Raw genomic sequence first — 17,851 nt, 5'->3', positions numbered from 1 at the left:
GTCGCTATGAATTTGACTACTCTGGATATCTCACATAAGTGGAATTAGATAGTATTTGTCCTTTTGTGACTGGTTTATTTCATTCAGCAGAAGGTCTTCAAGGTTCATCCATGTATGGATTAGAATTTCCTTCCTTTTTAAGACTGAATAATACCCCATTGTATGTATTGTGGACATACTTGCTTCTCATTATATAAAGAGCTTCCTCATCTTATGTAAAACATCTGCAGAGTATTGCATAGTATGGATGTACCATAAATTTACCTTCCTCAAGGTTTTCTCCAATTTTTTATGATTACAGAAAGTACTGCAGTAAATATACTTGTAAAAATGTCCTCCAAATTTATCTAAATATAGAGACTTGTAAAAATGTCCTCCTTATTCATCTGAATACAGACTTCTAAAAATGAGACTTCTGGGACAAAGGTACAAGTTATACAAATTTAAAATTTTATGGATAACAGATGCTTTCATTCATTTACTTACAAATTCTTAAAGAGTACCTGCGCATGTGCCAGGCACTGTTTAGATCTGAGGTTATAGACGTGAGTGTGACAAAGACCCTGCCCTCATGGAACTTAAATTTAAGTTCTTTTTTCCCCACTACTGTTGATGTTTAAATAGTACATAGTCAGGAACTAGGCAAAACGTTTGTTATACTGAGATAATAATTGTAAAGTATTCTAGTGCTCCCAGAGTTGTTGGCTCTTTTTTTCCTTTAATCCTCACTTTATTTCAAGTAGGGGGGACTTCTTCCAGTGTGCAGAAGTTGACTGGAAGGAGAATTCAGGAGATAATGAAATGGCTCAGCAGTTTCCTGGTCAGTTGAGCATTCAACGAGAGACTGGATAACAGCTGCTGAGGTTGTAACAAGTTACTACTGGCCTAGTGAGCTCTCCAGATTCAAAGAAATCAGCTCACTTTTTGGCCATTAGTACAATTCAGTTCTTTTAAAATGTAATAAAATGTAGTTACATTGAAATACAGTGATAATGTGAATTTTATCTTAGTAAACAATAGAGTTAGAGATGAAAGAACTTCCAGAAAATTAAGGGACTGATTATTTTCCTTATTATTAACTTATATCATTGACACTTAGATAATTTTTAAAAAACTTTTATTGTAGTCAAGAAATATTAAAATGAGATAAAATAATATCGTGAACACAGGAAAAAAATTTATTTTTCAGGTAGTATGTAGCCAGGGGACATAATAGATTTGGACGTAAGTAATTTACATGGGTTGATTTTTTTTTTTACTTTGAGAGGAAGCAAAAAGTACACAGGAGCTGACGGGTTATCAGTATCACATCTCAAGCTAGAAAGAAGACTAGTCATTGCCATGATGGTTTAAGAAAAAGATAACATTTTTCTATGTTTTTTTCCCCTTTGTAGTGATAGTTACTTTAAAGTTTTCATCCTCTCTACTAGGGACGAAGGAGAATTGCTCGAGATGCAAATTCTATTAAAAAGGAAATTGAAGAAGAAAAAACAGAAGACAAATTAAGAGATAATGACACAGAAAATAAGGATGTCGATGATGACTATGAAACTGCAGAGAAGAAGGAAAACGAACTACTACTGGGGAGAAAAAATACACCAAAGCAAAAGGAGAAGAAAATTAGAAAGCAGGAGGATTCTGACAAAGACTCAGAGGAAGAGGAAGAGAAAAGCCAAGAGAGGTACATTACCTTATGTTTATTCTCCAGAAACACCTGTCTGGGGTACAGCATTGCTCTGCTCCTGCTTAGAGGTTCAGGTTTGAGGGAATGCTTTCTTATTGGGACTTCCATTCCTCTTGTCTGATGAAGGTGAGACACATTGTGAAGATGATGTGTGTCGCCTTTCGGAGTTGGAGAATATACTGGTCTCACCATTTTAATAGCGCTTGTGCCCTAAACAGTGGCCTCAAAGAAGGCTGCGCCACCCAGTCAAAAGAAAGGCCCTGCAGTTGACAGCAGGGAAGGGAGCTGGAGAAAAATGGAGGAAGTGGACAAGAGGAAACAGCGACAGCAAAAATGCCATTTTAAAAAAGGTACAATGTGGGAAAGCTAACAAACACATGGGTGCACAGTACTAGCAGATGTTTCTGTGTGTTAGCTTTATCTAAGACAGTTTTCTTTTCCAAGTTATTGTATTAGAGTAAGTGGCATGCACCCCTGATTCTAGTTTGGAAAATTCATTCTTGCCCCACATCACATTAAATTTCGGCTTTTTAATGTTCATCCTGTTTGTTGTTGAGTGAAAACGGGTTGTTTTTTTTTTTCATGCATTATACACGTATGGACTGAATTGACTTAAAAATAACCAGAGATTAGGCAGTCCAGCTAGATCATGGTAATGTCCAACTATGTTTGGTGGCCATTCCTTTATTGTCAAATGGATTTACTAATTTTTAGACACTACTAAAAAATGAATTTTAACTCAGCAACAGCATAACACACTTACTTGTGTAGAAGCTCTCCTCCACAGTTATTTTTCAGTGCTAAATTTTCTAGAAATTTGAGGGATTAGGCAAAATTGAGAAAAGTGGCCTGCTGTTTCCAACTAGTGGCTGACACCCATCTGAAAATTAACCGTTGAAAAAAATAACTGCAAAAATAGTAATGATTGGTGAGTGGGAGAGGTAATTTTATGATTCAGCATAAATATAGGTACAGGAGTATTCACAGTCACATGTGAATTAGAATAGTGAATAAAGAAAGTTCTATAGTGAAATACGATTAAGATTAGGGAAAGTAGGAGGAAATAATTGGAGTTGAGTATAATGATATGAGTGTATTAATTCAGATATTTGGACAGTAAATTAATAGGGTAAGGTAGACTATTTAAAAAGTAAAGCCTAACTATAGTTTGAAGATTTGTTAAAAATAACCATCAAAATGTGTATGTTTTATAGTATTTATGTAATACACACTATATATATATATATATACACATACACACCATGTGCTTTAAAAAGCCTTTATAATTGATATGTAAATAGAATATTTATTTTAGAGACATAAAGTTTCACAGACTTGAATATGAAGGACGATATTTCCTTTTATTACAAAAACTGAATATACAGTCTGTATTCTCATTTAATAGCAGGAATCCTGGAAATAGACTTTTTTTTTTAATCTATAGAGACTTCTGTTTTAAGTAGTTTTCCATGGTGTTTTGAAATTACCTTCTCAGAGTATAATTGGAAGGTGCCCTTGTAAAGAAAATATTCCCACTGCTAATGAGTTGTCAAAGTTTCTTCATGTTGGGTCCCCCAGTGGTCCCTAAAATAATGCCCTATGTTTATGACAGAAGATAGTACCTCGTCTTAAGGTTTTTAAAACTCTTGTGACACTAGAATGATCTTTGATGCAAATCTGTTCTGAATTTTTGCTGGGCTAATAAAGAATGTTTGTTTAAAAATATTAAAAATACTTGGATCTCCCTATGTGAATCTCCTTTATATATGATTATCAAAACAAAAGCTGATGGGAGATGTGTAAAAACAAATAGGAGCCAATGTAAGATATGCAAAACCTTTGTTCTTCTGGTGCTATCCCACAGTGATAACAAGAGACCTAATACCCAGATGTCTATTGTGTCTTCATGAGGGTGGGGAAACCTTTAAAATATAAACTAGTTTAAAAGAGTTACTAAGGTAGTTGGCCCTTGTTCATTATTTTTCTCACCAAAAAAGTCTGGGTTAAGAACCACTCTGAATTGAGCAAAAAGTAGTAGTCAGATAGACTTAAGACACTTCAGTTGCAGAAAGTTAAACACTATCTTTAGGTCATTTTCACATATAAGGTGGCACTTGAATCCTAAAGACTTCTTCAAAGCATGTTGTTCTAATTTTGCTTTATCAAAAGTGATTTATTTGATTCCATGTCACCATTAACTGTGATGACTGACTTGCCTTTAAGAAGTACAGATTTACTTTTGGTACAGTGCACCTTTTCATAATAAATCAGTTCCTTACTAAGTAGTCTATGAAAATCTTCTCCTTCTCCTCCTTCTTCTCCTCCTCCACTGACATGTTATGAAGGTAATACTTAGGTTGTGACTCTTCTACATGTTGGATTCTTTTAGCATATATTATTTTGTTTTCCATTAAGTTATCAGTAGCATTATCAGTGTTATAACTTACTGCAGGGAAGAAACTGAAAGCAAATGTGACTCTGAAGGGGAGGAAGATGAGGAAGACACAGAACCCTGCCTAACAGGCACCAAAGTGAAAGTAAAATATGGACGAGGGAAAACGCAGAAGATCTATGAAGCCAGTATTAAAAGCACTGAAATTGATGATGGAGAAGTTTTATACTTGGTACATTACTATGGATGGAATGTCAGGTAAACAAGAAATGTATTTTCTTATTTTGAAATCTGTTTTTGGTTCAGAAAGATCATTTTTAATGTTTTGAAGAACTAAAGCAAATAGTATATATGCACTTACACAGCACACCTTGCATTTGATTTTTCCAGGACTTTGAACATTCCTACTATTTCACTTCCCATGTCAATACTTCCAGCCAGAGATCACCAGGATCACATCTGTACCTGAACAAGCTGGGTTTGCTACTCATTTGCAGTAAGGGAGGACACCTAACTTAGGGAACCATGTGGCATGTCAGTTAGAGGGTGGGTCATGAAAGCTCAGGGTGCCACCTTTGGGAGTAGCAACAACTCAGGATTCTGTGGAAACATCCTTTAGGGAGCTAGACCCATGGCTCCCAACATCACAAGTGGTTTTGCTTGTTTACTTGTTTATTAAATTTATCAGAAATCAAGCCTATATCAAGCACTGTAATAGGTCTGAATTGGAAAATTAATAAATAAGAATGTTAGATAAGACTTAGATCTGAGCTTCTGTTAGGTGATTTTGGGAGGGTTTAGGAAATAGGGCATTGCTCTAGACTGGATGCTGTCAAGAAGCAGGGGACAATTCTGATTGGTTATCTTAATCTTACCTGTAAGATGGGAAGACTAGACCAAGGTTAATGCTATCTTTGGACTTCTCCCCAATGGCTCAGTGGGTAAAGAATCCGTCTGCAGTGCAGGAGACACAGGAGATGCAGGTTTGATTCCTGGGCCAGGAAGATCCCCTGGAGAAGGAAATGGCAACCCACTGCAGTATTCTTGCTTGGAAAATTATGGACAGAGGAACCTGGCGGGCTATAGTCCATGGGGGTTGCAAGACTTGGACACAATTTAGCGACTAAACCACCCCCCTACTGCCACCACCACCACAATGCTGTCATTGGTAAAGCAGTAGCAGTCACTCGGGGTAGAAAGGATGTTTGGTCACTTTTGTGGCTTGGACAGTGTTCTGTTATTTTTTGTGTTGAGACACAACTAGGAAGTGGTCTTTTTTTTGTCTTGATCCATCATGGTCATGGAACAGACCTGTCTGATATTGATGTTCTGTGAAATTGTTTATGTGCAACAGGAGAATAACACACCCTCGCTGTGAGGGCCAGGACGGCTCTGTAGCAACAGCAAGTCCCAGCTAATAGTACCAGGCCAGTTGCTGGATGTCAGGGACTACTTTTCTCTCTGTTCGTTGGGAAGTCTTGTGTGTTCACTGTATCTGCGGGCCCTGTAGTTGCTTGGAGCCCAGGTGTTCCAGAATTTCCCTACATACTCAGTTTCCTCATCTCTGAGTTGGGAAATACAGGGCATCTACTTTATAGGGATTTTCTGAGAGTAGTGATAATTACATTAACATGAAAGTTTATATAGTTAGTGCCTGGCACTTAGTTAAGTGCTCTGCAAACATTAACTGTATTCTTTAGTGGGGGCATGTTTGGTTTCTGTCCTCTCACATCATTTTAAAAAGAATATGGATTGAATGAATAGCATATAAAACTTTACAATTTCTTGCAAATCAAAACCACAATGAGGTACCATCTCACTCCAGTCAGAATGACTGCTATCAAACAGTCTACAAACAATAAATGCTGGAGAGGGTGTGGAGATAAGGGAACCCTCTTACACTGTAGGTGGGAATGCAAACTCTCACAGCCACTACGGAGAACGGTGTGGAGATTCCTTTAAAAACTGGAAATGGAACTGCCTTATGACCCAGCAATCCCACTGCTGGGCATACACACCAAGGAAACCAGAATTGAAAGACACATGTACCCGAATGTTCATCGCAGCACTGTTTACAATAGCCAGGACATGGAAGCAACCTAGATGTTCATCGGCAGACTAATGGATAAGGAAGTTGTGGTACATATACACAATGAAATATTACTCAGCCATTAAAAAGAACGCATTTGAGTCAGTTCTAATGAGATGGATGAAACTGGAGCCTATTACACAGAGTGAAGTAAGTCAGAAAAACACCAATACAGCATATTAACACATATATATGGAATTTAGAAAGATGGTAACAACGACCCTATGTTCAGGACAGCAAAAAAGATACAGATGTAAAGAACAGACTTTTGGACTCTGGGAGAAGGTGAGGATGTGATGATTTGAGAGAATAGCATTGAAACATGTATATTACCATATGTGAAATAGATGACCAGTCCAAGTTCGATGCATGAAACAGGGCACTCAAAGCTGGTGCACTGAGATGACCCAAAGGGATGGGATGGGAAGGGAGGTGGCAGGGGGGTTCAGGATGGGGGGACACATGTACACCTGTAACTGATTCACGTTGCTGTATGGCAAAAACCACCACAATATTGTAAAGTAATTAGTCTCCAATTAAAAATAAATAATTTTAAAAGTAAAAATTTAAAAAACTTTAAAATTTCTTTTCTTTTTTCTCAGATCAGCTTCTGTACCCTTCACTTTTCTGCCAACACTAAAAACAAACTTTCTTGTCCATCTCTCAGTACTTTTGTATGTATTGAATTCAGGGCTAAAGACTACACTTGACAACCTTAACAAACCTCCCTGCTTTGCACGTGCAGCCCGATGTAGCCTTCTTTTTTCCTCAGAGTCTACTTAGTTCACAACCATCCGCTTTTACTTGCCATCAGTGTGTCTGTTCTGTTTTCTAGACTGTCCCCCTCCTAGCATCCTTCTCTTTTTATCTCTTTAATTTTTCACTGTATGACTCTTAACAGTCATTTTATTATATGATCATATTTGTTCTAACTGGCTATCTTCCTACCCAGCTGGAATTCACATGGTTAATAGTTTTTCGTTGACCTTCCACCCTGCTAGATACTGCGATAATGCATGAGAAGATCATGTTTAAACCATAGTGTAGAGTCATGGTACTGGGTCAGCTGAACTTGTGCCGGTTGGAACAGGGTCCTTCTTTCGCATGGGTTAACGGTGATTGGGTTACAAAGTGAAGGTGTGGTTTGCATCACCAGGGTGCAGTTCAAAGCAAGGACTGCCTGTAGTTTTTTTCTTTTCTTCTTTTTTTTTTTTTAGCTAAAATGTTCAGATTTTAGATTTTGGTTCATCTCTATAAATACCTGTAAATAGGCATTAAACATATAAATCATAGATAGCTCTATAAATATATACTTATATAATGTAAAAGCTATTGTTTAGTTGTGGGAGGTTTAATTTCTTATTTGCCCCTGGACTGGCTATATTAAAATGTAGAAGTTATGTCAGTATTATGGGAAAGGGGAAAATGAGTTTTCAGAATAAACTTAAAATACCTGTAAAAGAAATTTCAGTTTTAGAGGTATACAGTTCAGAATAAAATTTTATTAGAAATACTGGAGGCTAGAGAGAGTTCTGGGAGGAAAAGAGTTGAAAAGGACTTCATAAAATAATCTAGAACTCGTCATACTACAAATTTGAATTTATCTCACTTGTTTTGCATTATTTGGTTACTAGAATGAATTCCAGTGCAGAATCAGCTTATTTAATTAAGCTCAGATGAGTGGGAGTTGTGGGGGGGAAGGCAGTTCAAACAGCCATGAATCTCTTTAGTTTGCCTACCCTACTCTCCCCCTTAAACCTGTCTGCACTGAGAAATTCTCTTGCTGTGCCCTGTTGGTGGCGGGTACCCAAAACACCTGCTGCAGCACCTGGCACACACACTACCAGCAAGTTGGCCCCTGTGCCTGTCACCTTCTGTCAACATAGAACTCAGCCCTCTGCAGTCTGTCTCACTGTTGTTTGTACTTGGGGACTACATTTCAAATAAGGTGTTCTTGTGAATTTTAAAATATACTCTTTATTTTAAGGTATGATGAATGGGTAAAGGCTGACAGGATAATCTGGCCATTGGACAAAGGTGGACCAAAGAAAAAACAGAAGAAAAAAGCTAAAGTATGTATACAGGTGCCGTATCCTTTAGATAACAGGAGTTGTTCATATTATATTACTGCTGTGTTTTTTATAAAACTTGTTTTCTCATATAATCATGTTGAGTCTTTCAAAGTAATTGTGACTTTTCCCCTTATGTCCCAGAAGCTAAAAAGTAAAAAATGTGAACACATTTCCGCACTATTTCGGGAAAGGTAAAAACCAGCTTCCCCTGGGGCGCAGGCTTCAAATGCAAAGGCTTACGAGGCTCTCCAGGAGAGTGGTGAAGTAGGACCGAGAGTGACAAAGAAGAGGTTATGTCCCTCATCTGGAGCGGATGGAACTAACACTCTGCTGTGGGATGTAGACTCAGGCTTGCCAGATTTTAGAACTTTTTTTGTCTCTCAAGACAACTATATTTTTTAAAAAGTAAAATCTGATTTTTAGATGCTGGAAGCTAATACTAAGTATTAAAGCATACATTGGCTATATGTTCTATCCTCATCCACACCCTCAATTTTCAGCCTTTGCTGTAGTGATGATGACATATCTTTCTTTTTCTCAGGAAACAGTGCGAGACAAGGGGAGAGCTGAGTAGTATATAGCTCTGTTATGTGCTGCCTCTGACCTTCACAATATAATTGCAGTGTTACCTTGTTGTAGAACATCATACTCATTTAAGTACAAAACATTAGAAAACTATTTAATTTTAATTTTTCCATGACTACAGATTAGGTGTTGATGTAACAACTAATCTTTTTGAGTTACAGTTTTCCTTGGCAAAGTAGCGTATTTATTTTCCATAAAGGTACTATTTCTCATATATTTTATTGTTGTAACCTAGAACAAAGAAGACACTGAAAAGGATGAAAAGAGGGATGAGGAGAGGCAGAAGTCAAAACGGGGACGACCTCCTTTAAAATCTACTCTTTCGTCTAACATGCCATATGGTTTATCTAAGACTGCAAACAGTGACGGAAAATCAGGTACCAGAAGTGCTCGAAGCAATATGCCAGACAGCTCACCTCTGTCAAATGGAATGGAAGGTGCTCAATTTTGAGGATCATTGATTAAAAAAAAAAAAAATCAGTCATATAAATAATAAAACCAGTTGTGTGAGAGATTCATAGGAGGTCATCTAGGTTTTTAATACATGATTTAAATTACAAAATTTGATTTGAACAAAATATTTATTTTGCTGTACCCTATTTATTTAAAATTAAGTGGTATTTTACTTCAATTAGGAGTACCTTTTCTTGACAATATCAGAGAATATTCTATTTTAATAGAGCATGGGTTGACAAGCCAGTATGCCGCCCTGTCCTACAAAGCATGCACTCGTGTCTCCTGTAATCCACTGCTGTTCACCTGCTGCTGCTGCTAAGTCGCTTCAGTCGTGTCCGACTCTGTGCGACCCCATAGACGGCAGCCCACCAGGCTCCTCTGTCCCTGGGATTCTCCAGGCAAGACCCCTGGAGTGGGTTGCCATTTCCTTCTCCAGTGCATGAAAGTGAAAAGTGAAAGTGAAGTCGCTCAGTCGTGCCCGACTCTTAGCGACCTCATGGACTACAGCCCATCAGGCTCCTCTGTCCATGGGATTTTCCAGGCAAGAGTACTGGAGTGGGTTGCCATTGCCTTCACCTAGGATCTTCACCATTGCTGTTCACCTAGGATCTTTCAATAAAGCTGAGACTGTTTTTCAAAGAGAGCACAAACTAAAGTGGTAGACACATGTTTTGTGATGAATATAAGTGAACATATTTTATTCTGCTTTTACGTTTTTTCCAGCTTTTCTACTTTTGTATATTTTTCTACGTAATTTAAGAAATGTTAAATATAGAAAATGTTCACATAAGAATTTTCCTCCCTTGAAAACTTTTCTGAACCACAGGATTGCCATGAATCCACTATGTGGAGCTTTTGTGCAAGTTAGAAAGGGCATCTTTCCTCCTCTTTACTGCCATCTGCTGGAATGCTGACATAATACACAAATGCAAGAGTTCTACAAAGTTGCAAATGCTCTTAGAAGAGTGCACATGTACAGCCTACAAAATTATACATTTTCTTGCTAAACTGCTTCATAAAAGTAAAAGTAAAAAACTACCTTTTTAAAAAACATGAGATAAAATTCTAAATTCTGTGTATGATAAAACCATAAAATAAAACTACATACCTTTTCACTTAAAAAGTACATTTAAGTTTGCCTTTTTGCACTTTAAAATATGAGCACCATGTGGGCAGAATTCTTGTATTTTACAACTTCTATATCATCTTATAACATTATTTATTATTTAAAAAATGCTCTGACTTACGAGAATGGTTTTCTTTGCAGAAAGGTAACTGGCCTATACTTTCCTTTCTCTTAATCAGAGGAATATTTACATTTTTGAGAATTCAAGCTTCTCATTTTTATACATCTTTTCAGAATTAAGTAGAATGTCATACTCCTTTCTAAAGACATAAAATGGGCATTCCAGATTTTAATCAGTACCTTCTCAAACCACTTCATATGTTAACTTCATATTTCAATACTAGTCCTTTGATTTTTCTAAGGGTTACTGTAGCCTAAATATGATACTAGTAAAAATTGGAAAAGAGCTCTTTTACAGAATTGAGACAGTAATATTTTTCTATGTAATATATTTTCACATGGAGTTTTATTTGAGATCTCCCCTCCCTCATTTTTGGCACAGATATATGGTTTATTTTATATGAGAAATTTCTACAAGGAGGTGTTCAGAGGTACATGATGAAGAGTTTTGTCTTTGGCAGAATTTTTATTATAAATTACATTGATAATTAAGTAGAAATTTGTGTAATATAATGTTTTCTCTTGCAGACTCCTGTTCATCTGATAGTGAAACAGAAGACCTTTTAGAAAAGAATTTGATGAATGAACAACTTTCTCCTGATATTAAAGAAGAATTAGAAAAAAATGAAAATTTAAATGATGATAAGCTAGATGAAGAAAATCCAAAGACTGCTCCACATATATTAAAAGAAAATGATAGGACTCAAATGCAGCCTTTAGAAACCTTAAAGTTAGAAGTTGGAGAGAATGAACAGATAGTACAGATTTTAGGAAATAAAGTGGAGCAAGAAGAAGTTAAGAAAGAAGCAGAAAAATCTCCTAAAGGAAAGGGAAGACGAAGCAAGACAAAAGATCTTTCTTTAGAAATTATAAAGATGTCATCATTTAGCCAGGATGAAGCAGGAATTGAACCTCATACAGATGCTCAGAGTCCAGAATTTTCTTCGTTAGACAGTAAAAACTTTTCTTCTGCTACTGAAGATGAAATTGACCAATGTGCAAAAGAAAAAAAGTTGAAACGAAAGATACTGGGACAGTTATCACCAGAGAAAAGAATAAGAATTGAGAACGGAATGGAAATGACAAATAGCATATCTAGCATATCTCAAGAAAGGACCAGTGATTGCACTGCATCTGAGGGAATGAAAAATTTTGAACAACACTTTGAAATGGAAAATGAAGGAATGCCATCATTAATAGCAGAGCCAAACCAATGCGTTCAAGAATTGACTAATGAAAAATTTGATGGTCCAGCAGAAGAAACTGTAAATACTCCGCTAAAGGAGGAAGAGGATGCAATGCCTCTGATTGGACCAGAAACCTTGGTTTGCCATGAAGTAGATTTGGATGATTTGGATGAAAAGGATAAAACCAGCATTGAGGACGCCATAGTTGAAAGCTCTGAATCTAACTCTCTTGTTTCTATTCCACCTGCCCTACCTCCTGTAGTACAGCATAACTTTTCAGCAGCGTCACCACTTACTCTCAGCCAAGATGAGTCTCGAAGTATAAAAAGTGAGAGTGACATAACTATTGAAGTTGACAGTATTGCTGAAGAATCTCAAGAAGGTCTCTGTGAGAGGGAATCAGCAAATGGCTTTGAAGCTGCCTCTGGTACCTGTAGTATAATTGTTCAAGAAAGAGAGAGCAGAGAGAAGGGTAAGGACTTCCTAGGGAGAAAATCAGTCTTTATGTTAAAATTCAAAATTAGTATGCTAAGAGTTTTAGGAGCTTTGATCTGTTAAGTACCCTTCTTCCCTTCCTTCTTCTGTCCCTCCCTCCTTCCTTCCTTCCCTCCTGTGTATCTTCTCTTTTTCCTTCTTTCCCTCCCCCCCTCCCTCTCTACCCCACCCGTTTTAGAAAACATATACATGGGAATTCATGTAGGCAGATGAATGAACATACTCGCTCTTGATTTTTTTTCTAATTTTCTCTTTCCACTTCTTTCAGGTCAGAAAAGGCCAAGTGATGGAACTAGTGGATTATTGGCAAAAAAGCAGAAGCGAACCCCAAAGCGAACAAGTGCTGTAGCCAAAAATGAAAAGAATGGAGCAGGTTGGTGCTCTGCAACACTGGCTTTAGTATGGTGTTAGTACTTTCAGCAGTTTTTTGGCCTGATCATCTGTGTCAGCTTAAAACTAAATTTGGTTTGTTCTTTTCTGAAAAGTAGCAATTTTTCCATTAGCTTTTCATCTGAAAATTTGCTTGTCAATTTTACTTAGAGCTGAGATAGCTGTGGTTATTTTTTATGCTTATTGCATTTCTTATGTAATGCAGTTTAACATTAGGAATATGTTTGGAAATCTTGAAAAAAATAAGAATAGAATAAAACAGAATTCAAATACATCTGAAAAACAGATGTATGTACAATAAAGAATGAAGTTAAGTTATGGGATATAGTAGGAAAAAACATGGTTGATTCTGACAAATGATAATTTTACATCCAAAACATGCCTTCATACAAGTCTGAAATGGAAATACTAGATTACAGTAGACACAAGGAAGGAGCATATAATTTATTTAAGACAAAGGGCATTTCAAAAAAAAATCCTTTGAACTATATTTCAAGTACTCAGTAACCAGATGTGGCTAATGGCTGAACAAGACAGGTATAGAGTATAGAGAAAGAGTGTAGGAGATGAGACTAGAAAGATAGCAGGAATCACAAAGGGAAAATGATTAAGTTTACAGTGGGTGCATGGACAGACACTACCTTAGTCAATGAACACCACCAGTAAAGGGATCAAGTGAACTCATGTGCCACCTGATAGGATCCACCCTGAAGAGTGGAGTGCACGTCTGTAACATTCCTGTCAAAGATGTATAACCTGACTGTGATCGTGAGGACCCAGCAACAAGTTCAAACTGAAGGATACTCTGTAGAATGATTGGCCTGTAATTTTAGAAATTGTCAAGGTCATGAAAGTCAAGGAGGAACCATTCCAGATTGAAGGAGATTTATGTGACAACTAAATGAGGTATGTAATTCTCACCTGGATGCTTGGTATAACGAACATTATTAGGTCAAACTAGAGATAGTTGTGTGGAGTCTGAGGATTAGATAACAGTAATATAGCTGGTTGTTTAGGAGTGTGGTGGATTTAAAAACACATCCACAAATGTGTTGATATGCTTCTCTTCAAGAGGCAAAGCCCAGTTCCTTCCTCTTGAGTATGGGCTGTATTTAGTCACTTTCTTTTAACTAGTAAAATAGAGTGGACGTGATGCAGTATGACTTGAAGCTCATAAAAGGCACAACAGATTCCTCTCTGCTTTCCTCTGGATCAGTTGCTCTGGGGAAAGTTAGCTGCCATGTGGGGAGGACAGTCAAGCAGTGTATGGAGAGGCCCGTGCGGTGAGGAACCAAGCATATCCTTCCTACAGCCAGCAAGAACTGAGGCTTCCTGATGCTCACTAACAGCCATGTGAGTGAGCCATCCTGGAGCATATGATTCAGCTCCAGTCAGGTCTTCAGAGACCAGAGCCTGGGCAAAATGCTTGGCTGCAACCCCACAAGATTCCCTGAGCCAGGCCACAGAGCCAAGATGCTCCCAGATTCTGATCCTCAGAAACCATGTGAAATACTAAACATTTGTAGTTTAAACTGCTAATTTTTGGCTAATTTGTAGATAACTAAAACAAGGAGAATGTTCTCATTTGTAAGACATAAACACTATAAGGTGCTCAAATATGGCAGGGCAAGTTATCCTCAGATGGCAGAAAAACATTTTTTAGTAACCATTGTTCATCTTTTCTGTAAGTTCGAAAATGGTCTCAAAGTAAAAAGTTAGAAAAGGAAAAAAGAAAGGAGATGATCAGTTTTTCTTTTTGGAAAGAATCTTTGGCTTAACTGAGGCAGTGAAAGAAGGAATGAATGAAGAGAATTAGGACAGAAAATCACTGTGTGTGTGCGCTAAGTCGCTTTAGTCTTGTCCAACTCTTTGTGACCCCATGGACTGTAGCCTGCCAAACTCCTCTGTCCATGGGATTCTCCAGGCAAGAATACTGGAGCGGGTTGCCATTTCTTCCTCAGGGGATCTTCCCAACACAGGGATCGAACCTGTGTCTGTTATGTCTCTCGCATTGGTAGGCAGGTTCTTTACCACCAGTGCCACTTGGGAAACCCAAGAATACTGGAGTGTGTAGCCATTTCTTTCTCCAGGGGATCTTCCTGACCCAAGATCAAACCTGGGTCTCCATTGTGGGCTTAAATTTACCATTTAAGTCACCAGGGAAGCCCATAAAATCACTAGGACTCTGTTAGTAGTAAGATATGAGGAACTGGTTAACTAACGTATGGCATACAGGAGTAGCAGCAGATTGCTGGAAGAGCAATTTAGGGAATGTTGTATTAGAGGTACCAAGTGAAGTCGCTCAGTTGTGCCTGACTCTTCGCGACCCCATAGACTGCAGCCTACCAGGCTCCTCCGTCCATGGGATTCTCCAGGCAAGAATACTGGAGTGGGTTGCCATTTCCTTCTCCAGGGGATCTTCCCGACCCAGGGATCGAACCCAGGTCTCCCACATTGCAGGCAGACGCTTTAACCTCTGCACCACCAGGGAAGCCCTTATTAGAGGTACCAAGTACTAGGGAAATAAGGCTCTGGAGCTTTGAAGAGAGTATGGTTTTAGAAGATAGTTGTTGAAGGATTACAAGATGATAAAGCTGCTATGTGAGAGTTGTCAAATGAGAAGAAAAAGGACCAGGAGTGGAATTATGTGGCATATCCCTTTAAGTGGGCCAGGAAGAGGAGAATAGAAGCAGATTAGACATAAATGAAAATCAGTAAACAGTTGTTGGTTTGAATAGGAAAGAGGGTTCAAATGCAATAGAATATTCATGTGGTGATTAAAATGTATTCATTGAAGTTGGTGAATAGTGTTAGGGGCCCTAATAAGAGCATGGGAAGGAGATGAATTAGAAGGTATGGAAATCAGGATAACAAAGGATTTCTCTTTCATGAAATTTGACCCTAAAGAGAAGGAAAGAGGTACCAGCCAAAGGGGGAGGTTTTCCTCTCCTTCCCTCCTTAGCTTAAAGCATGTTTGTAGACTCTGAAAAAAGAAGAAAAGATAAAATGACATTGGGTTGTTTCAGAGGAGCTGAGAATAAATGGCTTCAAGAGTATAGCTGAAGATATTATAGTAGTTTGCCCAGAATTAACAGTCTCCTCTTTTTGAGGCTGAAAAAGTGCCAAAGGGACAGATACAGTAGGGAAGGGGCTGGGAAGTTTGGTGTGTAACCCACAACTTTGCCTTTTTAGTAGAAGGCAGAGTTGGATTTTGAGAGTAAATATGGTGGAAGTAGGGTGTAGACTTTGAAATAAAGCAGAAAAGTTGAGAGAAAATTCTAATTTGTTATTAAATGAACACCAAAAGCATCTTTCTCAGTGCAGATTTGGTGAGGAGGGATGCAGATTTGCAACTAAATATCTGCTCACATTTTATTAGACACATATTAACAGCTGGGTGTTTATTTTGTGCTTCTTTATATATATAGTTTGGGTTGGTCCCCCTTTTGGGTTGTTTTTGTGTTTTGTTTTAAACATATATAGGGCAATACTATGCCTATTGTTTTTTTTAACTTTATCATTTCATAATCTATTTTGGATATTTGGTCATTTTTGTTCTAAAAAGAGATGGGAATACCAGACCACCTGACCTGCCTCCTGAAAAACCTGTATGCAGATCAAGAAGCAACAGTTAGAACTGGACATGGAACAACAGACTGGTTCCAAATTGGAAAAGGAGTACGTCAAGGCTGTATACTGTCACCCTGCTTATTTAATGTATAAGCAGAGTACATCATGTGAAATGCTGGGCTGGATGAAGCACAAGCTGGAATCAAGATTGCCAGGAGAAGTACCAACAACCTCAGATATGCAGATGATACCACTCTAATGGCAGAAAGCAAAGAGGAACTAAAGAGCCTCTTGATGAAGGTGAAAGAGGAAAGTGAAAAAGCTGCTTTAAAACTCAGCATTCATAAAACTAAGATCCTGCCATCCGGTCCTGTCATTTCATGGCAAGTAGATGGGGAAAATGTGGAAGCAGTGGCAGATTTTATTTTCCCAGGCTCTAAAATCACTGCAGATGGTGACTGCAGCTGTGAAATTAAAAGACACTTGCTCTTTGGAAGAAAAGCAGCTATGACCAACCTAGAAAGCATATTAAAAATCAGAGCCATCACTTTGCTGATAAAGGTCCGTCTAGTCAAAGCTATGGTTTTTCCAGTAGTCATGTATGAATGTGAGAGTTGAACCATAAAGAAGGCAGAATGTGGAAGAATTGATGCTTTTGAACTGTGGTGTGGAGAAGACTGAGAGTCCCCTGGACAGCAAGGAGATAAAACCAGTCAGTCCTAAAGGAAATCAATCCTGAATAATCATTGAAAAGACTGCTGCTGAAGCTTAAGTTCCAATACTTTTAGCCATCTGACGTGAAGAGCTGACTACTGGAAACGACCCTAATGCCAGACCCTTCCCCAGCATCAGGGGAAGATTGAAGGCAAAAAGAGAAGGGGGTAACAGAGGATGAGATGGTTGGATGGTCTCACCGACTCAGTGGGCATGAGTTTGAACAAGCTCCAGGAGATGGTGAAGGACAGGAAAGCCTGGCATGCTGCAGTTCATGGGGTTGCAAATAGTCAGACACGACTCAGCCACTGAAAAACAATAATAATATATAATTCTTGGCCATTTCCCTTTTGGTGGGTATTTAGGTTATTCCCATCTTTTTATTGTTATAAAACTTAGCACTTTTGTACGTTTGTTTCTTTAGGATACCAAAAAGTGTAATTGCTGGGTCTGTTGCATTTTTAAAGTTTTTATAATTTATAATCTGAGTTAACTTTTTCTTCTTATAGGACAAAGCAGTGATAGTGAAGATCTTCCTGTCCTAGACAATTCAAGTAAATGTACCCCAGTAAAGCATCTTAGTGTATCTAAGCCACAGAAGCTTGCACGATCCCCTGCAAGGATATCCCCTCACATCAAAGATGGAGAAAAAGATAAACAAAAAGAAAAACATCCGAATTCATCCCCTCGGACATATAAGTGGAGCTTTCAACTAAGTAAGATGCTTATAGAAAACTTGAATGTATATCACAAAGTGATATGTCAGATGTCAAAAGTGATATGTTAAAATGTCAAAACAAGGAATAATAATTAGCACATTCATTTATTTAGGTATCCTAAATATTGCCTTATCAATAACCATTACTTATTATGATAAATGAAAGAATCTGTGTCTTATATGTTAACTTAATAAATACTGGAGAAAGCTCTCCAGTTACGAAATGAGACATGAATGATTTATACAGATTGAT

The 17,851-nt window shown here is 37.8% G+C and overlaps 1 protein-coding gene across 1 annotated transcript in view; it reads left to right on the top strand.

Moving 5' to 3' along the window:
- Positions 1-17,851, top strand: part of ARID4A (AT-rich interaction domain 4A) — a 57,324-nt gene that overhangs the window by 33,003 nt on the left and 6,470 nt on the right. The window contains exons 15-21 of the mRNA XM_068992229.1: positions 1,431-1,681; positions 4,137-4,334; positions 8,153-8,237; positions 9,058-9,199; positions 11,053-12,183; positions 12,475-12,579; positions 17,390-17,596. Coding sequence (XP_068848330.1) covers positions 1,431-1,681; positions 4,137-4,334; positions 8,153-8,237; positions 9,058-9,199; positions 11,053-12,183; positions 12,475-12,579; positions 17,390-17,596 — 2,119 coding nt within the window. The remainder of the gene's footprint in view (positions 1-1,430; positions 1,682-4,136; positions 4,335-8,152; positions 8,238-9,057; positions 9,200-11,052; positions 12,184-12,474; positions 12,580-17,389; positions 17,597-17,851) is intronic.

This window comes from Capricornis sumatraensis, chromosome 2 (genome assembly GCF_032405125.1).
Source record: "Capricornis sumatraensis isolate serow.1 chromosome 2, serow.2, whole genome shotgun sequence".
Taxonomy (NCBI): domain Eukaryota; kingdom Metazoa; phylum Chordata; class Mammalia; order Artiodactyla; family Bovidae; genus Capricornis; species Capricornis sumatraensis.
This window is presented reverse-complemented; position numbering and strand designations above follow the sequence as displayed.